Source organism: Leptosomus discolor, chromosome 2, assembly GCF_034619465.1.
Source record: "Leptosomus discolor isolate bLepDis1 chromosome 2, bLepDis1.hap2, whole genome shotgun sequence".
Taxonomy (NCBI): Eukaryota; Metazoa; Chordata; class Aves; order Leptosomiformes; family Leptosomidae; genus Leptosomus; species Leptosomus discolor.
In genome coordinates this window covers 43,700,102-43,725,408 of record NC_141392.1, presented here as the reverse complement: position 1 = coordinate 43,725,408, position 25,307 = coordinate 43,700,102, and the positions used below count along the sequence as shown (strand labels likewise).

Here is a 25,307-nt window from a genome sequence, read left to right as displayed (position 1 = left end):
ATGCATCACTGTGCCCATCAGAGACTTCTGCTCTCTGCTGTCAATAGAACAGCATTGAAACAAAACTGTTGTCCCTAACCACTATTCAAATGTGTCCTGTGTGCCAGCAGATAGCATCTGGAACTGCAGATGTCTGTCTGTCCTTGTTTTGTGAAAGCTCAGACTCAAGCTTTCATGTCTGTTTGACTAAGGTAAACTTGCAGGAACTTCAAGTGCTCGCTGGTGTTTGCAAAGCTTCTGCTGTGCAGTCAGGAATTCGATACACCGTAGCAGATGAGTGTTAGGTGTCACTTCTAAGCATTGTTTCATGCCACAGCTGCCACAGACTGTTCTAAAACTTGGAGGGTTTTCTTTACTGCAGTGTGTAGATTCTTCTAAAAGAAGCCTGGTCTGTTGAGCACCTTCCCCTAAAAGAAAGAGATCTGTTCAGAGCCTGTCTAGAAAAGGTGTGCATGGATTCAACTGGCTATGTTTTATGACACCTTGTGAGTTTTGTAGTCTGTGTGCCTCGGTCCTGATAATATTTGCCTTGAGAAAATCATTGGAGTCAGCCAGTACTGGGCAAAAAAGCCCTTTCATCCACCTTTACTATCTAGGTTGGTAAAGCTGTGATCCCTCTCCTTGGCTCAGAAGCTTGCTTCTGCAGTTAGCTCAAGTGTGTAACTGTTGGCAGCACACAGTTTATGTACTGCTGCATTATTCTTCAGGTACTGAGGAGTCTGTGTGTGTGACATTCCTCTAGCATGTGAAAAGCCATCGTGTACCTGTAATGATGAGCCGATGATGAGTGCTGCCACTTTGTTTTACGTTAGCAAAGAAGAATGATGCCAAATTTCCTCTTTATTCAGGAAAATAGTTAACCAGTGGAAGCTGATAGCTAATCTAAATTTTAATGAGTAACTTTCAAGGGCCCTAGGCATGCTAGCAGATGGGCTGTATGGCTTCAGGCTACTGAATCATGAATAGGAAGTGTCCTACAAGCTGACTTCTGAGATTGAGGTCAACCTCTCTATTCTAAAAGTCAGTAAGAAGCGTCAGTATTAACCAGAGCCAGCTGGTTGTCAGAGCCCCATTTGGTCATTTTCCAGATTTTCTGCTTGAGGATATTTGGGCATATCTTCTACCACTTCATTTCTGCACGGTGTATTGTCCTGGCTGCAGGACGTTTTACACACATGGGAGCAAAATCCCTGTTCTCAGAATTCAGAATGTTCAGCTTAAGTTGAGTTGATCAGTAGTCTGCAGGTTCTTCCATCTCGTGATACACATCGTGGATGACTCTTTGGATTAGGTTTTATCTGTTTAGCGCCCAATTACGGAGCCTGATTGCTAATAGGTGTGCTTTTTCATGAGTCCAGGTGCTGAACAGTAGTTGTTTGATATATACGTATGGCTTGTGCTGTTCGTATTCCCTAGTGTGAAGGTTAATACAGGCAGTGTATTTTAGGGAAAATGAGTTGCAGGTAAGCGACCTCTCTCCTTGAATACACAATCATTTTGCCTGAAAATAGGTTCCTATTGCAGTCTCCTTTTCTGTCCTCTGTGACGGTTCTTGAAAAAGTAGATCAAATTAATAGAATGGAACTGAAAAAGAAACTTAGGCTGTGGAATGGATTTGAGTATACATCAGATAAGACAGCATGCATAGTGCTTGGAAATGATAGGAACAGGAGAGAGAAACCCTATTGTCTTGCTCTGATCAAAACAAAAAATAGAAGGGTCTTTTGAGAGAAATGCACCGTGCTTTTCCTGGAGCTTCAGGTGACAAGGGGCAAGGTATCTAGTTTCCTTTCCATTTTTTCTTAGGGATAGAACTGGCTCCTGCAAAAACAACAGAGGAAAGAGATGCCAGTAGAAATGGTGACCTGAGAGGACAGAAATGGGCTTAGGAATGGGTGTGGTGATGGAGAGGCCCAAAGGGCTTGGCTATGCCAGGGGTAAATGGCATGACAGGAGGGATACAGATGTGGGGGTCTGGATTAGGTCTGGTGAGAGAGTTGGGGAGAGCAGAGGAAAAAAAGTAGCAAACTGTTGAGTGGGACAAAATGGGGAGAATCAAGGTGACGTGATGAAGGACAGGTGTCAGAATAAACATACAGCAGGACCTAGGACGAGTTACAGATAGACAAGAGTACAAGTTTTCTTTTCAGAGCCCCAAGTAGAATCCTGCACTGTCTGCTATCTATGAAGCTGTTTGACTTAGAGGCAAAAGTGATATACTTTGCAGGTAAGAGATGTTATAGTTACGTGGTGAAAGTGTCATTTACTGTTTGAAGAAGTTAAGAAAGTTGCATAATTTTTTACACTGAGGAAGTTTGACATTTAAACTAGCCAAATGTTTGCAAGCTATGAAGAACTTCAAAGGAATGGGAAAAAAAAAAAAAGACTTAAAGTTACTGGATTTAAAATGTAGGAAATTGAAAATGCTTATCGAACATGAAAGTACACACTGGATTTACATTCTCTAAGAGCATGCCTTTCTGCTTGTTTTGTAATCATTGTGCTCTGAACTTAGTCACTACAAAACTAGACTGGAAATATTTTTTGAGTAAATAATACCTAGTTTGTACCTGGATCCTTCTGTAGGGTATGAGAGTACTTAAATATGTATTACAAATCTTAATGAATGAAACTGGCACAGGCAATTTCCAGTACCGATTTTTTTATAAAAATGTGAATATATGATGCCCAAGCTATTTCTTCGACTTGTAAGAAGTCCATAGGATTCGAGGGCTCTAGTTAGTGTTTTTTTGAGAGAATTTGGGGCCCTGTAGCATTGGTGGTGTATATTGTGGTTTGCTAATTAGCCACTTGACGTTTACATGCTGTTTTGAAAAGAGGAGTTTTATTTACTTAAGTGATTTCTTTCTCCTGGGTACTTTCCAACCAAAGTCTGTACTCTTCTCAGCTGGAAAGCAGACAGGTAATCATAACTACCAATTTTCTCCCTGCTGCTTTCTGACTGATCCTCCTATCAGATCCTCCATCTGCTCCATGATACCGTTCCCACAACTTGTCTCTGCCAGTTCTTCCTACTGTTTCCTTGCTAACTTTAATAGAAATTGTCAAAGCAATTGCATGGCAAGAAATTGTCATGCAATAAAGTTTTTTTCAGTGAAAAACTAAGAAACTTCATAGGACTGTGTAGAAAATGCATTAGCTGGATAATGCTGTTGAATATTCAGTTTCAAAATTGATACCGAGTTAGTATCAGAATTTTTAAAAGTTCGAATTTGTATGAGAGTTCCAATTTGCATCTTGTGTCATTTGTGTGGATGGAAGGGCAATGCTGCGTTCTCTTAATTACAGGTGAATTATCCAAGTCAATTATAATGAGGCGATGACTATTCTGAGTATTCCTATGGGCCTTAGACTGGGGTAAGACTCCAGACACGTTTGTTGTATGATTTGGGTAACTTTGTGTCTATCCATAGGTAGAAACTTAATTTTCTGGAAAAACTGAGTTCATAATGAGTTTGGAAATAACAGAGCATTTCTAATAACGGCACGGACATTGTAATTTTGATGTGTGAGTACATTTGGAGATCTGGTGCTTCAGTTCTTGTGGCATCTCACAATGTGAGCTTGTTGGGTCAAATACTATCAAAGATACGTTGCAAGTCTTACCTGTTCTCACCAAGTGGGAATGGTAATACCTAAAGTTAGCCTGTAGAATTGCCTCTTGACTGCTTTGGTTCCCAGTATTTTAAAAAATTAATAATTAATACTTTTGAACTAGTCATTCTTATGATAACTTTCATGTTTCACCTTTTCCTGGCTGCTCTGTCCTAGGCATCCTAGAGGAGGATCGTTTATCCGGCCAAACAAGGCAAATTTTGGACTTGATTTTCTTACTGCGATAAAGGATCGGTACGGATTGAGTGGTGAGCAAGACGTTCAACATGGGACAGAGAACACATTAGTAGTAGGAAAGAAGACTGTGGAATTTGTTGGCATGGATTCTATTGCAGAACAACAAAGGCAAGTGTAATGTATGAAAATCTAAGATACACTCTTAGCGATTCCTGAGTCAAGTAGTAGTTCAGCTGTAAGGAAAGGAAGCTGGCTGCCTTGCCCATGATACTGACATATCTAAAAGTAAGCCAAACTGCACAGTGGAGGAAGAGACAAGAAATCTTCCTATTGTGGCTTCATAATTTACCTGTTTTATGGGTAGGAACTGGAATTATGTCATGTTTGAGCACTCACAATCCTCATTTTGATTTCAGAAAGTAGACGGTGATGATAATCGGGGAGGAACAAATGAGATAAATTATCATGATATTTGGAATCGTTATACACATGCATGGTCCTTTTTTAACAGATGCATTTTAGTATTTTCTTAATGTCGTACAGTATTATTTCATCTTTGTTTACTCCTATCAGTAACGACCTTGTAACTGAGAAAGGGAAAGCAGAAAGTCACTGTGCTGCTAGTGAAGAGGTGTTTCAGTCAGTTCGTGTCATGTTTGTTTATCCGGAAGGGTAAGAAAGGAAGTAACTTAATGATGTGGAATAGATTGCAGTTTTAGTGACTTCCAGCAGTAGAGAGGCATCAGATCAGCAGGTGGCAGTCTCCTTCTGAGCTGGTATTCCACAACTATTCTCCCTTTGTCTTCCAGAACATACTAAGCGGTTGAAAATACTCTTCTTTTTTTTTTTTTTTTTTTTTTTTCCCTTTCCCCCCCCCCCCTTTTTCGCACCCCCTTTTTTTTTTGGATAAGTGATTCTGTGAATGCCCAGATAACTTAGGACCTCTTGCACAAAGTTACCAGAAACCTGTTTCACTTTGACCCTCTAGCTAAATTTCAATTTGCATAGCTATATTTTGTCTGGTTTATCTCTCTCTTTTTCATTTGGATGAGGGTTGGCTGGGGTTTTTTGGGGCGTGGGGGTTGTGGTTCAACCAGACATATATTGTAGTAGCAATGTAAAGGCAAAAAATAGAGGAGATGTTTTTACTTGAAAACAGACACTGCAGTGTAGCAAGCTGCACGTTTCTAATTCTAAAGGAGATCATATGTATGAAAAGGGTATTATTTAGTTGTAAGAACCAGGTGTTTTGATAACGTACCTATTTCTGTTTGCAGGTTACTTAACTGAATGTTCTTTCTCATTTAGCCAACTGAACCAACTGGTGGATATCTCAGTGCGTGGGTGTGCAGTGAGCCGTGCTGGTCAGAAAGGGGAAATCAGCAGAACATGTGCTAGTATCCTTTTTTTTGCTATATTGCATGATACCACAAGTAAAGTACATATTTTAGCATTCCAGGTGTTCACTTCAATGAGTGATACTTGTATCCTGTTATTGAAAAAATGTTTAAAACTGCAGTTTATATGTAGAAGCTTAATGCAATGTTTACACAGTTAAAAAGCAGATGCCTACAATTTTTGAGAGGGAATGCAAATTGTGGATAAAAATAGAAATGTTGTCATAGGTTGCTACTATGACTGCAATACCAGAAGTCTCCAGTAATGGGGCTTTTTAAAAAAAATACCTCTAGAATAGATAACCCCGTAAAAATAGAACTGATGTGTTCTGTAGGCACCAGAGGTTTCCAATACATAATAAATAATGTATTCAATAAACTGTGTGTTGTAGTGATGTTACAGAAATACAGAGCAGGTATTATTTGTTCATTGATAAGGACTGGTAAGAGTTCCTGTCAATACAGAAATTAATCCATTTTAGGGTTTGTAAAGTTAAGCTATTTTATAAAACTATAAGCCATTTCCATACTATAAATCAAAATAAAATTTGCGGTAACTGGGCTGTAGTGTATCTCTCAGCCCAAACAAGTATAATCTATTTCTGTTTGATTCAAAAACAAACCCTAATTCTAATTTCTGAAAAAGGAAGTTCAGATTTGAGATAAGTTTATTTTCTTTATGAGAAATGTCAGATATCAGGCATATGAATCTGTCAAAAAATCTGATATCATCTTGGGAGACAGTAACAGCTATTGCTTCTCAAATTCAAAATCTGGAAACACTTAACATCAGGTACAAATATTCGTATTTGGGTTTCTGTACTTTTGGGGTAGGGACAAAAAAGAAGAGGCTCTTTTAGATACAGGGTCAGCTTTCTAAAGGTAATTGGGTGCTTCAGTACTTGTTTTAATCGGAGATAAGTTTTTTAATACTTTTTTTTTTTTTTTAATCTTGTCCTTAAACAACTTGTGTGTTTGCTGTATCTTCCAGACATCCCTTGTCAAGGAAAGACTAGAACCCTAGGAGTTTAGCATCTATGTAAAACTAAATTCTGGAGAAGTGTTTGGGACAAATGGATGGTGACTGGAGTTTTGTAAAATTAGAAAAATCACAGTTGTCTGAAAAACAGAATCCAGATTTCAGCCATTAAACATATACAGGAATTTAGGCATTTGTCAATGTGTTCTACATAACAGATTTCATCATTTTTATGCAAATTGGCTTGTTGGCTAGGGAGACTGGATTAAAATGCATTGTAGATTTTTACAGGGTGCTGTAGGCTCTTTTAAGCAGTTAGACTGAAGATGAAAAAAAAATTACTCAGAGTACTTTTATAGAAACGAAGGAGTACAGAAACTTAGATTTACAGCATTGTACGATGCCCTTATACACTTCTGTGACATCTAAGACAATTCTCTTCATTTTAAAGCTTATTTTGCCCCAGGGCAAAAAAGTGACTCAACATGTGTGCGTGTGTGCATCCACATTGCGTGTGTGCAGCGAGTCTGGTTTGCAGCCAGGAGACCAGCTGCAGAGCAGAGCAGCCAGTGTGCTGGTGCCTGTGCCGCAGCTCAGACTCTCTGGGTAGTTATGTGTAGGGTCTGCGTGGCACTGGGAGGGTGTGGGGACTCCGCTGGCAGATGGGCACCTTGGAAGAAGCCAAGACCTTGAGGTGGCACTGCTGCAGGAGTTTGCAGCCTGCCTGCGAAAGCACTAGTAACACATCCTTGTCACTTAAAAATCTCACTTAGCGTTTTTTAGTTAGGTTTAGCACTAGCTATCTGTTTGCCTTCTGGGTTTGCAAACCTGTTTGGGTTTTTTCCATAAGCTTAGGAATTTTTTTTTCTACATAGAAAAACTGTAAAGGACATAGATTTTCTTTTTTTTTTAAAGTCATTCCTAGTACCTTAAGACTTTATCTCTTTTTTTTTTTTTTTTTTTCTTATTGTTCATATATTCTGACTGCCCAGGCAAGTCTTTATTTAGGAGCCTACTTTTCTTTAAGAATGAAGCTTTACCAACAGTGTCTTGACACCAAACTAAAATATCCATAATGCTTTAGCCACATCTTAAGTATCCCAAGACCAGTCTATTCCAGTCCTGGAACGATGCTGTTAAGAACTGTGGATCTTGGTGACAGACCTAGGGAAGAATCTCTTGTGCAGCGATGACATTGGAAAAGGAGGGAGGATGTTGTTCAGTAAATCTGCAATTCCATTGAAACAAGAAAGAATTCACAACGTTTCAAAATAAAGAACATTTCTAGTACACACCTACACACTGTAGCTGGCACATGCCAGACTAATTTTCTGGTGTGAACGAACACATTAGATTAAAGTTTGTAAAAAGGTAGCAGCCTAAACCACTGATTTTGAGAAGTTAATGTTACAGCTGCAACTTTAGGAAGTTTGTTTTATTGTCAAGGTTAACGTCTTGACTGCTAGCTCTTCAAGCAGAGTTGTTCAGCTGTTTTGGAGGTGGTACTAGTCGTTCAAGACAGCAGCAGGGCAATAGAACTGAAGGCAGAAACTCAAAACACGAGTTTGTTTTTTGGTTTTTTTTTTAAGAGTCTTGAAGATCTGTGTTGGGATTAGCAGCTTCCAAAGCCTTCATTGTAGAGTACACACAATGTAGCTAAAACAACTGCAAGTGATGTAAGCTAAATTGAGATAAATACCAAGTTAAATTAATAAAAAAGTGACCCCAGTTTTTGTATTTGTTCTTATGATTAATGTGACAAAAATCTGGTTTTCTAGCTAGTTGTAGGTGTTCCATTTTCTTCAATATTTAGCACTGAACAGCTGTCTGCAACCTGGGTGCTATTTGTAAATCTAACTTTGCCTGGAGCATACGTTGTCATGATTTATTGTTATCAGCATGCTTGAGAACATAGAGAATTTATTTTAATCCACCTAGAATAATTTTTCCACTTTTTCATTGTTGAGAAGTGAAGTGTAGACTGAAGGGTTTTCAGAAGTTATTTGGGGTAAAATTGGAAAGCAAAATGGGATTGATGCTGGAATCTGATGCTTTATTCAGAAATAGTCTGAATTTGTTTTCTGTTGTTTTGACCTTTACTTTATAGATGACATTATCAGGTAAGTCTGTTAGTGATTTTTTTTTGTGTAGGGAATGTTGGAAGAAGAATAAAAGCGATTAGCCATCCACCAGTGTCGCAAAAGAGAGTAGAGTTGTTAGTTTCACTTAAATCACTTGTCACGGAATCCTGACTTAGGATCCTGCTTGCCCTGGAGTGAGTGGAATGCATTTCACTCGGAACAGGAAAGCAGCAATGTGTTTGTCTTGGTTTGAAAGACAGTTGTCTGTGGAGGAAGGCAGGAGCCTCCCTTGAAATGGAAAGTGCAACCCCCTTCCCTCCAAATTATTATAATTTTGAAATTAACAGGCCTTCAGGCAAAGATATGGGGAATAGGAATAACAGTTCTTTAATTATATATATATATATATATATATATATATATATATATATATATATATATAATTAAACACAAGGCAGGGAAAAAACAAACAACCCACTGATTTACACTGACAGAGTGAGGAATACAACCTGACACCCTGTTAGGGTGGCAGTAGCAGTCCGAAGTCCGATAAGATGCTGGCTGCAGTCCTCCTGAAGCGATGGATGTAGTTCTGTGGAAGCAGCAATCAGGTAAAAGAGTCTGGTCTTCCTCCGAAGGTCCAGTGGTAGGTAGGTAGCTCTTGTCCTCTGGAACTCCAGTGGGGGGGAAAAACTCCTCTGGGAATCCAGTGGAAGAAGGCTGCTAGGGTGTTGGAGATCTCAGTTTTTATTTGGCATGGACTGCTTTGCTCCTTCCCCCCGGGCGGAGCATCTCACAATGGGATGGGGAGTCGTGAGGCAGTTCCTTGATGGGCCATTAACAGGAGATAGTCCAGGAGCGAGTTATCGATGGGTCAGGCGATAAGGCATTGTGCCCATTAACAGGAGATAGTCCAGAGGGCGGAGGCAGGGAGCACCGCCCCACCTGGTCTCAACAGCTCCTGAAGATGGTAATAGAATACTTTTTTTTTTCCTTTTGGCACATTTTACACTGTAACCTAGGACAGTGTTTTATTGAGGTGTAATGATAATTTGACAGAGTTTAATGACTTTGGAATTTAGCAAAGATTACCAATATTAGCAAAAGTGATTTTAATATGAACCGTGATTCAATATGAATTTATAAAGCATGACTTAACAAAGTTCAATGGCGAGGTTCACTCTTACTACTTAGTGTGTAGGGGAAAATCCACAAAAGTGAATCGATTTGGGGTTGGGCTAGAATGATTGTAAGAGAAATATACTGAGGAAAATTGACTTGGAGTTGGGCTGGAATGATTTTACACAGGGATTGGGAGTGAAAGGTGGTAAAGGAAGTCCTCTCGTTGGGTCACAGGGTTCAGGGCAGACACTCCTGCTCTCTAAACTCCTTTAGAGAGCGCGGCTAGATCCACCCTTAGTCCCAGACTTGGTCAATGGTTTATGGCTAAAAGGACTGGAGTGCAGGGGTTTTAGTGTAGTGCTTTTGACGTAACCTTGTGGGTCCTATATAACTTCAAGAGAGCAGCAGCTTAAAGTTCATTAACACTGTTATAGGTAATAATCAACAGTCAATTATACTCAATGCAGTGATTTAGATAAGGATCTAATAGAGTCTCCAAACAAGTCACACACACTCAGATATATACAAATATAGAGGTTAACCGATGATTAAGATGTTTCTTTTCTGCAGATTATAGTAAATTTTGGGTACCATGTGATTATATACCATATAATATAAATCCAGTTATTTCAGATTTAACAAAATCTAATTATAGTGAATTACTCGCACCTCCCTTCGTCGGCTTTTAGGAGCGGGCGGTCTTTCCCCTTAGTCGGCTTTACCAGCGGGCGGTCAGAGTCTGGCCTGAGAGGCCTCCCAGCTCAGGGGGAGATGTCGGGACACAGCCCGCTGCCGTCCCGGAGAGCTCCAAGGGCTTCGCTTAGGATTGGTGTTTGTAGGGGCGCAAGATGATTGACTTTGGTCAGTACTATTTCGTTGTAGCCATTATTCCTGTCAAGCAATGTGACATTCTTCAAAGCAGGCTGTGACCTAGGCAGGAGGAGTCTGGGGTACGTTTCCCAGGCAGGAGGAGTTGCAGGCGTGGTTCGGGATGCCCAGCTGCCCCAGCTCGCTGTACTGCCCCCAGCATGGGCAGGGACCCCCATGCTTCAACTCCCTGCCTCCCTAGGCCGGGTCAGAAAGTACCAAGCTGCCCCAGCCCACGGCGTTTTGTAATTAAACAGGAGCATAAAGGCTGGTGCCGCCATCGCGGTGCGGCCCGAGGGAGGGGAGCTCTGCACCACCACAGCCAGCTCTCTTGGAGCCTGTTTAAATGGGGAAGTTTAGCCTGTAAGCGTGTAAGTACAACTGCACCCAGAGATTTTTAGTGTAATATGCAGGTAGATCAGACCTTAGGAAAGACAGAAGAAAAAATTTTGTTTGGGGGTGAGTAGTGAAAACAAATTTGAACACTGCAGATCTGAGACACTTTTTTACGGTGTATTTTGCTATTGAGAGTGGCTTTCACATCCTTTAGTGTTACAGGGTCTGGATAGTCATGTAGACTTTTTATTTTCAATTGCCACTAAGGAGTTTAAGCCCCAAATCTGACTTTGCTTCATTTAACATTAATGAAAATTATTCTTTTCATATTCAAAACTTAGGAGAGGAAAAGGGGGGAAGGAAACCACAGATGAATAAATATGCATTCATGAAGTAGGAAAGTAAATTAGGGAAGAGTATGCTTGGAATATAACTGGAAGGATATTTTATAGTATTTTAAAATACGTGACACCTTGGCAGTGACTCTTGTGTGTAAATTGGTTTTGTCTTTAATACGTAATTCCAAACTAGTGACTTAAATAAATGCAGTTATTCATTATGCTAATAATTATGCTTTTTACACAGTGAAAACAAAATGAAATTTCCATCTACATCAACTGCTGTATCCAGCGTATTTTCAAAATTGAGGATTCTGGTACTTAATCAAACTGGGACAACATGGACAGAGGTAATAACCTTTCCTGGTTTTTTTATTATTATTATTTATATTGTTAGGTTTTTGCGGGAAGGAAAGCACAATAAACATTTATGCATTGCTCTACTGAGATGTAATCATCCTTAGAAAAGGTGCTGTGGCGTAACTGCATTAATTACATAGTAACTAATGTAGTTCCTACGTAATGTAGAAAGTTACACTGTCACAGGAGTCCAGTAAGACACATTTAACTTCATCCACATTTGTAAATTTCCAAGTCCAGGTAAAGCAGTTGGAGTATAATATAACTGCATGTCCCAAAAGTTTGTGTGAATGAAAACTTCTTGTTTCCTTGTAGTTACTAAAGGTTTATCTGAATTTTTATGCATGTAATAGAACAAATGCAAGTGGAAAGAACGTTTGTCATTATGACACAAAGTACTTGTTTTGGCATCACTTTGCATCAGCAGATTGGCTCAGTATCTTTGCACATACCAATAGTTCTTGAAATACCTGATGCCTGGTATATGCAACACAGATACAGCACAGAATAAACAAAGCTCTGACTTGTTTCAGGGACTGAAACTTGCAGACATTTAAATGACTCTCCCCTAATATAAGGTCTCATTAAGAATGAAGACCTGTTGTCAAATATGTTAGCAGTGGGGTTTTTTTCAGAGGTGGGTCTTATGAAGCAGATCTCAGTAATGCCACGTTGCTTATAATGGCTTGTAAATTCCAGCCCATTGTTAGGATTTCTCAGGGGCAGATTTGTATCTACTGCACTGTGAAATTACTGGAATTTTTGGATTTTTGCTGCCAGCCACTGTCCAGTAATAGAGCACTTACCAAAAGGGGGGTTTGAGTTACATAGAAAGAAACTTCTTCATTCTCTTCTCTTGCAGCAGGGCTAGAGGAGGCTCATCGCTGTATTTTTGTTGAATGTCCGTTCCCTGTGCTCTTAAACCATCAGTGGGGTTTGTGCTCGGACACTTGGCAATCCTTCCATAACAGCAGCAGTACGAATGGTGAGGTGAATGGAGGGATCGAGTGGCTACAAACACGTTAAATGTCATGGAGTGCTCATCAGTCTGTGCACGGGGGCGTTTCAGACATTGGCAGCTGCCAGCAGCTCTCCTCCACACCAGGCTGGCCGAAAGGCTGGTTGGAGCCGTTGCTTCAGGCAGATGAGAGTTCTTTAGGGGTAAGTTTCAGAGAGAAGCCCCAGGTTAGTCAGAGCAGTTTAAAATGACATAGCTTTTGCATTTGTTTTGGAAACTCTGCTCTAGCCTACAATTCATCATAGGCGGTAAAGACTTTTTCGGTTCAGAAATCTTTTTTATAAAATTGAAATTTGCTTGATTCATTCCCTTATAAGTGGGGAGACATGAGCCTGTGCTTAAAAGTAGTGTTCCAGGGCAGCCAAACAAAAGGGAAAAAATAAGGGGACCTACCTGCCATTAATACTCTCTGAACAAACCACTTGAAAATGTTACTGCTTAAGCTATATGGGGAGTTACTTTGAAAAGTCAACTTTTTAACAGAAGGTAATAACTAATATGATCCAGGCAAAAGAGAAATACAGTGATTGTCAATGGGAATATAAGCAATGTCTGAAATTCCTATAAATGTTTTAATTAAAATGAAAAAAAACTGAATGGTGAACAGCATTTCGAAATAACTGGTTGCCGTGTGTAAGAATATATGACATGCAGGTAGTGCTTAAAACAGAAGAGAAGACTTGTGGCGGCTTTTTCATCTGTTCTGAAATATTTTCCACAGTAGAGGGACATGTTTAACTTACACAGTTATGCAGAACTCCACATTGACATGCCTTGAGCATCAGTTTTCAGAAACGTTCTTTCATTAGTATATTGTATGCATATATCTAAATACATCTGAGATTTCTATTAATGTATCAGTAAAAGAGCTTATTCCTGTATAATTGATTGTTCAAAACATAACATAAAGAAGAAAAGCTGTCCTGTAAAATATCTTGCAGTTACAAACCCTTGACTTAGAAATTTAATTAATGCATTTGAGAGTAATGAATTAATTTTTATGGCTCCAAAAACATTTTTTCTTATTCAGCATTTAGATCATAATGTTATAGTTGTCATTCAGTTTTCAAACTAAGATCTTGCATTTATAAAATAATCTACTGTTATACAGGGTAAAAGAAAAATCTGGGTTAGAGCAGAGGTGCAGGATCAGGTTTCTGACACGGGTAAGTAGCAGGTAGTTGGGAAAAATTCTAGGCAAAGGGCAAGCGTATGGGAAGAACTTCTTACAAAGTAATCTGGAATTCTGGGGCTTCCTGATCTGGAGACTATATGCCTGTAATTAATTAATCTTTGTGGATTTTTTGTTTCATGATTTATCTAACTGTATTAAGAACCCGGCTGAAAATTTTGACATCCACATCTGTTACATCAGTTTAATTATGTGCTGTATGAAAAAAATACACCTTTTGGGTTTTGATCTCGCTGCCTGGTAATTTCATGTAATAATTCCCGATATCTTATATGCACATAACTGAGAACAGCTGTTCTCTGATTCATAGCTTTGATGATTGTAGTTAGGCTTCGTTGTGCCTTTCCTGTTTATATTATTTGCTTCCTGGGATGAAGAAGCTAAAAATACAGGAGCGTCATGGGCTTACATGGTGACAATTACTTCTTGTTGTCTTTTATTTCTTTTGCAATAGGTCTCAGATTTCCATTTCTCTTTTTTGATCAGCAGTGGCTACTCCACTGGTTATTTGTCCCAACCTCCCCACCAGCTATCCCCAACAAGCCCCTGATCTTTCCTAAGTATTAATTAGGCATCGGATCTGTGAACTGGTGTTTCTGTATGGAAGCTGTTTTAAGCAATAGTAGAAAATTTGGCAATTTGAGTTTCTTAGAAATGCGATGTGTCTGTCATTTGGTTTTGGCAATTTTCTAGTCATTTGGTCAGTCTGTTGAAAAGTCTGCTGATAGTTCAGTTTCATGCAGTTTTTCTATTCCACCCAGCACCACTCAGGGCTTTTGTGGGGGAGTCCCCCAAAGGTTCTCTGTAGTGAACGTGCACTTAATTTCTTGTGACTCTGCAGGCTTCTTTTCATGCTTCCTCATCGCTAATAGATAAACTATTTTGGTCTGCCTTGTTGACATAGGGCAACACTATCCAAATTTAAGAGGTAAAATATTGGCATTTCCTGCTCTTGCTCTGGAGCAGGAAAAGTTGCTACATCTGAGTTTATAAGTTTACATGTGTTGTAGATACGGTAGCAGGATGATGTTTTATATTTTTGGGCGTGAGAGAGTTGCGCCCCAAAGCACATGTCGGAACTTGAAGAGATCTCAGCGTTAGTATTTAGTGCTGTATCTATAATGAGGCAGTTACAGCTTTGTACAGCTGTAACAGAGAGAATGAAGGGAGGCTTTTTGGTGTCCAGGGTAGTGGGCGCTTGCAGGAGAAGTGGTTAGCGATATACATAACACACTTATTTTGGTTGTCCAGATCTCTGAACTTTGCTGCTTTGTAACCCCTGTGACCTCCTGTAAAAACAAGCTTTAGGCGATCATGCTGTGCATCCATACTTCTGTGTTCCTGCATCTCGGAAACTTTGAATCTGCTAGCCAATTGCAAACACATTTTGGAAAGAGGTGGGGGCTTAAAAATAATTTATTACCTACAAGTTCCAGAAAAATAGGAATGCAGAAGGAGGAAAGAGCCACTCTACATTTCGTAACCAAGGAAGGAGTGGCAGGATGAGCTCAATCTTGAATTAGACTCTGGAGAGTACACAGAAGAAAAACCTCAGCGGAAAAAAAAATCATTTGCAACTCAGACACAGATCTATAGAAAACCAGTCAGTTCCAGTGCTGATGGAACTCCGTTTGCTAAAACTGCAAAATTTTTGACACTGTCACAATTGCATACAAAATGGGGTGTTATGCCAGCAATTTCTAGTGCTTTGTAGTAAGGGTTTATTTTTAAAAGTTGTGTTATCTGCTGTAGGTGTTTGCAAAAAATAAATCTTTATAAAATAAAATAATAATTTTTATGTAATTTCAGGACATAAGGTTTAAACCAAATGCATCTTTGTTCAATCTGCAGCCTTTTTGAATGAATTTGTTATCTGTAGAGTACTTGAAAACTTCAGGATATGCGCTGACTCGATGCAGTTCTTGGTTTTCGGTGGTTTCCTGTGCTGGCACAGCCCCGTGACAGAGAAGCCTTCAAGCTCGGATAAGTTAAGACATTTAGCCAGTCTGTCAGACCTGATGGGATGTGCAGAAGTTCCAGAACTGGTAGCAGTCAAGTATATACTGCCATTTCCTCGCCTCATCATAGGGAAAATCTGATCGCTTCAACCCTATTGAATAAAGTAAACTCAGTTCCCAGGTCACACAGTCTGAGGCAGGGCAGCTTCCAGCCTCGAGCCTGGAACTGTAGGTCCTGTGGCTGTGCAGAACCCCTTTCGTGTCATCTGTGCTGGGAGATCCAGGAAGGAGCCAGCCGGAAGCAAGGGAGGGCAACCCGTAATACTTATTTCTCTGTTTTGGGGAGCTATGGCTTATTCTGAACATGTTCTGAGGAAATCTGCATAAAGTTTAATTTCTGGAATAATTTTTTTCAACGTTTGTTATATTAAATTAAGTTTTGCTCTTAGGTTCTTCTTTGTGCTCCAGGATGGCCAGCACTCGAAGAATTGTACCTTGCTTCTAATAACATCACAGTTTTGGAAAGGTAAGATGAGTTCCCTAAGTCAGTCGTTTGTGACTGAGGTGCTGCGAAGTCACATAGCAGATAAAGTGACGTTCCTGTAATGTTTGCATCACCATGACATAATTGTAAAATAAATTATGCGAACTTCACGTGATGTACTTCTAAACATTTATAAATGTACATGGTTATTTGCATACAGTTATACACTTAGAAAACTAGTGTTTTCATTAACAAATAACTCTCTTCTGTGTTTGTTTTTTTCCCAACGTGGCAGGCCTGATAATGTTCTGCAGACCCTGAAGCTGTTAGACCTTTCAGACAACCAGTTACGGGACGGAAATCAGCTGCATCTAATAGCACATCTCCCCAGGTAGCTGTTAAGTGGATTTGCTGGAAATCCTTTGTCCTGGATATTCATCTCCGTAGTCTTTACTGACTGAAATATGATAGTATTGATGTTGCATGGAAGATTTAGGGACTCGTGAAATAGAGGCATTTTGCCCTCTTGAGGAGAGTAACTGAATTATTTTATTGAACTATTTTAATATAATCATCTATTTTTGTTGTATAGTAACACATTCTTAAGCTGTATGTTATTAGGGTTTCATTATATACTTACGAAACGGAAGTGATTTATCGCATTACTCGGTAAGTTCTCCGTACGCTGGTGTGCCCAGGGGTGTACCCGAGCTGACAGGGCTGCGGCGCTTGGGTGCAGTGGCAAAGCAAAGGAGTGTGGGGGAGGTCGTTTCTTAGGAAGTTTTCCGACCATGACGGTGTCATGCAGGTTCATCAGCAGAGCCACGGCGGGGTTGTCTGCGCCTGCAGAAAGCCCCTGGGCGGTTTGTTGGAAGGTGTTGCTCCTGAGGCTGACACACTAAAGACCATCATCACTTTCCACCCGTGCTATTTCTTTTACCTTTGTAAAGAAGCCAAAACAAAGGGGTTGGAGGGAGGTTAAAAAGTGTGCTGGTAATTCTTCCCCATCTCTGTTATCTGCTCTTCATCATTAACCATGCAGAAGGTTACGTTGTTACTCTACTGGTAGAAGTGTGTGGCATGTCCTCTGCACAGGCACTCATTTTTGGAAGTCTCAGTGCCTTTTTGGGGTAGCTTAAAGACTTTGAAAGAGACATGCTTCAAAATTTAAAAAAAAAAAATTAAAAAAATCCACCAGAAAAAAAAAAGCCCAGCCAACCAGTGTAATTCCCATACTGCACTGGGTGAATGTATTTCCACTTTCTCAAAAGAATGTCTGCAGTAACAACCCTTTACGCAGATTCTTCTGGTTTACTGAATTCTCAGTGGTAGTTACAGGCTTGAGCTACAATTCATTGCTTTGGGGTTACCATCTGGGGAAAGTAGGTGTGTGTGGTCCTTAAGCACTTCAGTTACAGTGACTGGAAAATTGCGGGACTAACACCATAGTTTTGCTCATTTGTGGCGTTATTGTCTGTGCACCAGAATAGCAGCCATGATTTTAAATAGCCACAAGCTGTTTAAAAAAAAAAAAAAAATCTGGAAAAATCACACTGTCTAAATCCAGGAGCCGTTTTGAAAGCTTGAAGTCATTGCACTTATTCTCTGCAAAATTTGTTCCCTGAACACTCTGCTGAAGTCTGGGTGCTGTCTGTGAAGCTGCTGTTCATTTGTCAGTGATGATGCATCATGTCAAAAGCTTATTAGATCTTTGTTTTAAAAAAAATTCAGGTAGTTTTTCTTTACAAAAAGTTCATATGCCAGGTACAGTAATCATTGTATCTGTTGAATTTCAGATTAGAACACCTAATACTTAGAAACACTGGAATATCTTCTATACACTTTCCTGATGCTGGATTTGGTATGTAAAAGTGATTTATTTACAGCTTTATAATTCTGTTTATTTAAAGTTTTCACTATTGTCTTGTAAATTTATGCTTTTTCCTAGGATGCAAGACTAAAATGTTTCCATCGCTAAAACATCTTGCAATAAAAGACAATAAAATATCACAGGTAGGTTAGACTGTGATAGTTTCACATTTTGTAAATATGTCTATCTTTGTTTAAGAGTAACTTGCAGTTTGCTTTTTTAAAATTTCTGTGAGATCCTGAGGTAACTATTGGATACTTTGATCGACAGAGGCATAATTTAAAGATTTGTAAAACATTTCTTAACATCTCAGTTAAAGATGTTTATGGTAGCTAGTCATAGCCCTCTGCTACCTCGTAATTCCTGTCACAGAATTCGAATGATCTGAAATGCTGAGAGTAGTTCCTAGTTTGTAGGGGTTGTAATGCGGGGGTTTTTTTCTTAGCTAAATGAAGATCAAAGTACTTGAGTCTGCCAAGCAAAAGAATGGTTTCAGTCGTGGTCACTGCACAGGGAAATTCAGTGTTACTGTGGATTGTTCTGAAATGAAGTGTGGTGTTCTATGTTTCCTCAAAAGACTGTTCCCTTCCATTTCAGTGGTCATCTATCAACGAGCTTGATAAACTGCCAAGCTTGCGGTCACTGCAGTGTCACAATAACCCTTTAATGGACACAGAGAAGAACCCAGAGACCCTGAGACAGCTAATTATTGCCAAGATAAGTCAACTGGAGGTTTTGAACAAGTCTGAGGTATGGGGTATTTCAACAAATTGCGTGAGTCCAGGGAAAAGCATTAAATTGGTGCCTGAGGAATTGTTCTCAGTGTCTTCTTAAGATCACTGGTTGTTTGGGTGCAGCAAAAGCAAAGTGCTGACTGTTCCATCACCCAGTCAGTGGGGCACGCAGTAGGACTACAAGATCCAGCCCTGTTTGTGAAGGCTGCTAACTCAGCGGGGACTAGGACAAGATGGAGGAATGGTGGGATTTTTTCAAGTGCCCGAGTCACATTGAAGTTGCAGGACTGTTAACAAAAAACATACTCTGGCTACAAAAAAACCCAACAAAAAAACCCCAAACAAACAACGAAAAAGCAGCACTGTTGAATCTGTTTCAGTGACAGTAATACAAACATTTGCCTTCTGTAATAGGAAAATAGCATTATCTAAACCAAATCAAACTTTCAGCAAATCTTTATTACAAAAAAGAACAGAAGCAGCATCTGTTCCATAGCTACAAAAAACATCCTTGTGTCATCATATACATTAACATCTTTGCTTTAGATACTCATTTATGAATCAGTCTTATGGAGGTAAGGGTTGTGAGATTTTTTTTTAATGGCTTCTAAATGTTCCAGAGATATGGATCAGGCAGTACTCATACATAGGGTTTGTAAGATTCAGGGTAGCATTAAAACATACTGAACACCTAAGTAAGAGCAAGGAGTCACTGTCATTAATTAGATTCTTCTTCTCTGGAAAGTTGTATAATTATGTTATGTGCCATTCCTGTGTCAGTACAGATCCTTCCTGCTGAAAGAAAAGGAGCAGAGCTTGATTATCGCAAAATATTTGGAAGTGACTGGTTAGCAGCTGGTGGGCATTGGAACCCGGAGAAAAACAAACCAAGTGAAGAATTTCTTGCTGCCCACCCCAGATACCCATCACTTTGCGTTCGTAAGTACAAGTACAGTGAAATTAGCATTTCCTCACTTCTGGCACTGCGGTAGCACTGCTTTGGTCTCTCTTCAGTTTCCCTTCCCCTTGATGCTTTTTCCGTGCGCTTCTGCTGCCTTGGGGAAGCCCACCCTGGGCGCAGATGGCTTTTGCTTGGGCACTGCACTGCCCCGTAACTCCCCTGGGGAGCAGGCAGCCGCTGTCTCCACCTGCGGCTTTTTTTAAATGGGGAACGTAAAAGCAGCACCTCCGTGTGCCCGTCGCCTGCTCCACCCCATCCCACGTGCCTGTGCCCCCCCCCTCACTGCTCGAGCAGCTGGGTAAGGCTCGTGCCCGCAGCACTCGGCCCTACAGAGTAGCCCAGCTGCGGAGGGAACTGAGGCAGCAGGCTCCTGCCTATCCAGCACCCCAGAGCTCTTGGGTCTGCTGTCGAGTTTTAGTCTTTAGGGTTCATGTCTGCGTGCCCTTTCCCTCTCACACAGAATACGGTGTGCCTGAAGAAGGAGAACTGAAGGGACAGCAGCCTTCGACTCTGAAAAATGAGCTTCTGAGTAAGTGGCCAGAAATGGTCAAAATTGTTCCTTCTGCATGTAAAACATTTTATGAGCTTAGAGGTTCCTGGGTGTAGATGGAGAACAAAAGGTTCAAAAGCCTTTGAGACCTCACAGAGTTCCAGCTTGTAATTCTGCTTCTCTGACCTGCCTGTATCAATGAGTTTGACTCGATACCTGCTTCTGTGTACTCTCTCTCATTCGCCCCTCAACTCAAGCTGAATGATTTTCTTAATTAAGACTTAATGGAGAACAGAGGTAATCAATACTCCATTCTGACAGTGTGAATGGCTTCTCTACAGCAGACATGTGAGATGTTAACCTCAATAACCTCAAAAATGTTTTCTGACCATTTTTTTTATAGCTTCTTAACTTTAGGACAGTCAGGAAAAATATGGGTAGCTTGGGTATTGGGGGCTGTCTACCTATCTAAATGAGGTTACAGCCCAGACTGACACATTCACTCAGCTTTGTTTCACAGTTGATTGAAGAACTGAACCTTGTTTTACTCCATGGGCAAAATAATATTTTAAGGCCATTACATTCTAATGCATTTAGGTGGAAGACTACATGGAACAAGGAATCTAGTTGGCTAGACCTAATGGAGACCTTTTACAGAGATTAAAAGACTCATCCTTAAAAAAGAATTAGGCTAATAACTTAAGATGTGCTTGTACAGTGCTTCTGTGATACTGAGGGTTAAAAACCTGCTTTACACTGAGTAAGAAGTTTCCATTCCGCTGCAGGTTATTTTAAAAAGCTAACTAGAAATTAAGCATTTTTAGGGTAAATACTCCTATGACCAAAACAACATGTAAAGTATTAGGGAGTCACTTATAAAATATTTTCCCTAACTTACCAAAGCTGAATAGAAACTTGATTATTTTATTAAAATTACTTTTAATTTTTCAGAGAATGACTAAATGCTATCTTGGCTGCTCAGATAACTGCTATGTCCTAATTTTTTTAGATTAGGCTGAGCTAGGGGAAATAATTTGTAATAAAAACACAAGAAAAACTCTGTGCTTCTGCCAGAACAGGGCCTAACGTTCATTCACTAATGCCTCACCGTTCTTCCTTAAGCTCTGACAATTACATGTCCTGAGAAACCTGAACAGAAGCCAGTAGAGAAAAAGCTACCAGGTAAGAAGTCTTGGCATGTGTTTAAGCAGTTGATTTGTAGCTCCTTTTCTGATAACTGTGTTAAAGAATGGCAGCTGCCTCTGGCTTTGTCAGCTCCTGAAGATTCTGCCCTGAAGATTCTGTCATATAAAGAAATGACAAAGGTAGAAAGGGTTAGAAAAAGTCACCACTATTCCAACCTTCATACTTACTTTCAGTCCAGCTTGAAGATTGAAAGTTGATGGCTGTCTTATGACCTCTGCTGCTGGTTTCATAATTACTGTATCTGAGGCAATCAAAGGTTACTTAACTGGTGGGTGTGTTAACCAAGTAACAACCAGTAAGAGCCCATATGTAGTCTGCAGTTCTAGCTATTGCGGTCTAGTATCTCATAGGTTAAATTAGAAATCAAATTTATCTTTAGATGTTTTAGTGCCTGGAGTGAGATGAGAATGAATGGGCTTTGTTCTAAATCGAACTGATGTTTTGGAAAGAGGTGTCAGAATGGAGTCTGAGAGAAGAGACTTACTCAAGCTTTATTCTAAAATAAAAATCACATTTATTATCACAAGTTGCATAAAATCAGATAGATACAGCTTTTACAAAAATGTTTGATAGAAAAATATTTGTCTAAGTACAATGTGTGGTATTACAGGAATAACTCACTATTGCTGTGCCTTTAGATAAAGCTTGAAAAGAAGTGAAAGTTCAACCAAAATACTGAGTATATCTATTGCAAACACAGGTACCGCCTCTGGAACAAACTACATTTACTCATTCAAGATCCATTACAAAAAATATCCCTTTGTGTAACTGACTTCATAATATAAACCATTCTACAACTCTGCTAGGAATTTGTTTTAACTAATTAATGTAATACCATTTCTAAGAATGGCACTAGTTCCACAGTGACGTTCATTTATTTGTGCCGGGAAAGCCATTTCCAGGTAATGAAGACTTTAAGGAACAGTCGCCAGATGCAGGTGGTCAGAACCTGACTGGTGTGTATCCCAAAGGTCACTTAAGTTTAGCATGTAGTAAATACAAACTCAAAAATAGTAAATTATGAAGCCGTGACACTTTAATTTGGTATATGGGATCTAAGCACTTAAACCGCAGTAGCATATCCTGTCCTACCCACCAGAGATTGAACCATTTTCAATTTGATATTAGCAGTTATGGTTTCAGGTATAAAAGACATTATTGCAGTGTTAGAACTGAAGCAGCAATACAGCCTTTCACTGTTGCTATAAGCAAGTATAGTTGAAACACCAGTACTTTGCTACAGCTCAGTGGTAGCAGCATTTTTCTACTAACTTTTCTTTCTTTCCCCTTGACAGAGTCTATGACAATTCAGAGGGTCAAAGGATTGCTGTATCGCCTACTTAAGATTCCTGGTTCAGAACTGAAACTGTCCTACAAAAGTTCTAAAGTGAGTTAAAAGGGGGAATTCAACAATAAAATACTGCATGCTGCTAAAGGTCAATAGCATGTTCTATTCTAATCAAATCGATTTTACTTAAGGAGGGCAGTCTTCCTGCTGTAATTTAGGACCTAATTTCATTCCTATAATATGACAGATCCTCCCTGGCTGCAACTGCGTGATCTGTGTTTGGTTTACATGAACAGATTTCAATGTAAGTCTAATCAGGATTTTTTCCTTTCTTCTTCTAGCTGGAAGGAAAAGAAGTTGAACTGGACAATGACTTAAAGCCTTTGCAGTTCTACTCAATAGAAAATGGAGACTGTGTGTTAGTACGGTGGTGAGAGGGGACTCTTGTGACAGACAGAAGGAAAAGCCAAGACTGGAACTGCTGAAGTTACAGACTGCCTGTAGACGGTACGGAGAGCCTGCACCTCAACACCCATCTGGGAACCAGAGGGCTACACAGTAATACTTTCAGCTCCTACACTCAATCGTCAGTCTCCATGAGAGCATTTGCTTTGGGCTGAATTGTCTTACTTGAGAGATACCAAATAGTGCTTGAATGCTTCAATTAAATAAATCAAGGTAACCCTTTTGCCAAGATTTTGTACAACCTTCCCACTGCAGCGGTGAGAATTTGTTTTACTGAATCGAGTCTGTGATTTAGTTGTGAACTCTTTGATTACAATAGGACAACATTAGTGCTGCACGGGAAGAGGCAACTTGCTCTTTTTGTTTGGAAGTAGGGGAAAAGACCTTAAAGCAAACAGAAGTAAAACAGTAGAAGTAATTGCAGAAGAACCTACACAGCCTTAGACTATAGACTATCAAAGTCTGACAGGCCTTTATTCTACCCTACAGCATTAATATACCACAGTATAAGTTCTCAGCATACACTGCAAGGGGTTGCTATTTATTTTACATTCTTTACCACGCTGTTCCTCAGTCTTTTACTTCCACTTGCGTACCCTCAGATTCACATGTAATAACACATTGAGCTGTCAGAAATCCCTCCTAATCAGGCCAAGTTTGCAGTACTTCAAGATTTGGTATAAGCAAACTTTGATATTGTTTTTATCTAAAATGATGAAGTTATAAATAAACATCGATCCTATCCCCTAGCTGTCCCAGCCCCTGCACAGATGAGGGCAACCCCTCAGACAGCACAGAACCTGCCACAGCAAGACTTATCCAATGCCCTGGTGCTGAGCACAGCTCTCCACTGGATCCCGGTACAGCTCTACACTGAGTTAAATCAGTAGTACTTCAATTTACAAAAGACAGGCTAGTTGGCATTCTTATGTGCATTTATTAATTACAAGTATGTCTTTGACTTTATATAAAAAGGACATTTTTTTTATCTTAAACATTTTGGTTTTTGTCAGATCAACATCTATGCTATAGAAAATGAATGGTATCAGTCCACTTGTAATTATCAAAAGGGATGTGCAAATCTTGTTATACTTTAGCTGAAACCCAACATTAAAAGATACCTCAATCTTACTTATTGTTCCAAGGATGACTCCAAATGTACACTTTTCCATGATCGTTACACGCTACCCTGTTTTCCAAGGCAAGTCCCTCATCTTCCCTCACATCTACAAGGATCTCCACACAGTTCCTTTAATCTCCAGAGCGCTCTCAGTTCTTGTGGAGAATACTGGGGGGAAGACAGCATGCCACTCTCGCATGTCTTCTCACACAACCACAGACTATCCTGTTAGAGAGAGAACCATTTCAATAGTTTCTCTTACAAAGAATTTAGTCTTCAACAATCTTTACTTCCAAGAATCAGGTTTTCATTGTTTCTAGCAACAAACTTTGCAGGCACAGGTCACCAACGAGAGGTGTATGTCCCTCTCGGATCTGTGAGACTGAGTCAGAGACCTGGGCGGGGTGGGGATGGGGGTTGGTTTGTGGTTTTTCTTTTAAATACATCTTAACAAGTTTTTTTCTGGATTTTAATCCAATGACTGCTTCAGATTTTTTAAAGAAAAACCACATTTCCCCTATTTTATGTTACTTGGAGCGGCAGGCACGTTCTCTTTCTGTAAGATCAGAGAATTTCTTCAGACTTACTTGGTATCGCTTGGGTCCTACTGCTGCCATCCAGATGCCCATACTCACATCTTCACCCTGAGACGACACGTTAAAATTAAAACTACAGATGACAGCACCAGGAAAGCAGGAAGCATGACTTTGTGAACTAGAGTAAGTTGTATCATGTACCACCAGTAAAAATGGTAACTACAAAAACCTCTGCCTGACTACTTTAGAAGTGATAAATTAATCCTCCCAGCTTTCCCGTGATACTACATTGCTCTTAGGAGAGTACAAAACCAAAATTACAGCTCCAGAGGTTCTCAGTCTAAAACAGTGCTTTGACCTAGAACAGACACAGAGCGTAGCAACCAAAAGCACTGCAAAAAGCCAGCATTAACCAGGAGAACCCAACACTAACACTTGATCAATGTTCCTTCCAACTCATCCAGTACACATGCTGCTCCCCAGACCAGTTTAAGATGGAAAAACTGAACCAACGCTTTACTACCTGGTATGTCTTTAATCTTTCAGAGTTGCTTGCCAGCCACTGAACAATGTCTTTGGAGATGACGTAGCCAGACCCACAAGCAAAGGCTGGATATGCAGGACTTGGGTACTCCAGCTCTTGCCATTTCCCAGTTCGATCAACTGCCCAATTTAGTCTGAAACTGAAGACC

General features: G+C 39.9%; 2 protein-coding genes across 5 annotated transcripts in view; one reads left to right on the top strand and one right to left on the bottom strand.

Moving 5' to 3' along the window:
- TBCE (tubulin folding cofactor E) overlaps positions 1–23,176 on the top strand; it is a 31,284-nt gene extending 8,108 nt beyond the window's left edge. For 2 of the 4 annotated variants that reach the window (XM_086482342.1, XM_086482343.1), the window contains 14 exons: positions 3,793–3,981; positions 5,122–5,210; positions 5,904–6,003; positions 11,181–11,283; positions 15,911–15,987; positions 16,241–16,336; positions 17,742–17,806; positions 17,894–17,958; positions 18,413–18,565; positions 19,335–19,488; positions 19,971–20,039; positions 21,123–21,182; positions 22,502–22,593; positions 22,836–23,176. In XM_086482342.1, coding sequence (XP_086338468.1) covers positions 3,793–3,981; positions 5,122–5,210; positions 5,904–6,003; positions 11,181–11,283; positions 15,911–15,987; positions 16,241–16,336; positions 17,742–17,806; positions 17,894–17,958; positions 18,413–18,565; positions 19,335–19,488; positions 19,971–20,039; positions 21,123–21,182; positions 22,502–22,593; positions 22,836–22,928 — 1,405 coding nt within the window. In that variant the 3' untranslated portion in view covers positions 22,929–23,176. Of the gene's footprint in view, positions 1–2,150; positions 2,228–3,309; positions 3,379–3,792; positions 3,982–5,121; positions 5,211–5,903; positions 6,004–11,180; positions 11,284–15,910; positions 15,988–16,240; positions 16,337–17,741; positions 17,807–17,893; positions 17,959–18,412; positions 18,566–19,334; positions 19,489–19,970; positions 20,040–21,122; positions 21,183–22,501; positions 22,594–22,835 lie in introns of all 4 variants that reach the window. The other 2 variants (XM_086482345.1, XM_086482344.1) reach the window with 2 other exon arrangements.
- Positions 23,177–23,223: 47 nt separating this feature from the next.
- Positions 23,224–25,307, bottom strand: part of B3GALNT2 (beta-1,3-N-acetylgalactosaminyltransferase 2) — a 28,607-nt gene continuing 26,523 nt past the window's right edge. The window contains exons 10-12 of the mRNA XM_086482346.1: positions 25,139–25,298; positions 24,667–24,723; positions 23,224–24,304 (exon numbers count right to left, since the gene is read on the bottom strand). Of these exons, the coding sequence (XP_086338472.1) occupies positions 24,170–24,304; positions 24,667–24,723; positions 25,139–25,298 (352 nt within the window). The 3' untranslated portion in view covers positions 23,224–24,169. The remainder of the gene's footprint in view (positions 24,305–24,666; positions 24,724–25,138; positions 25,299–25,307) is intronic.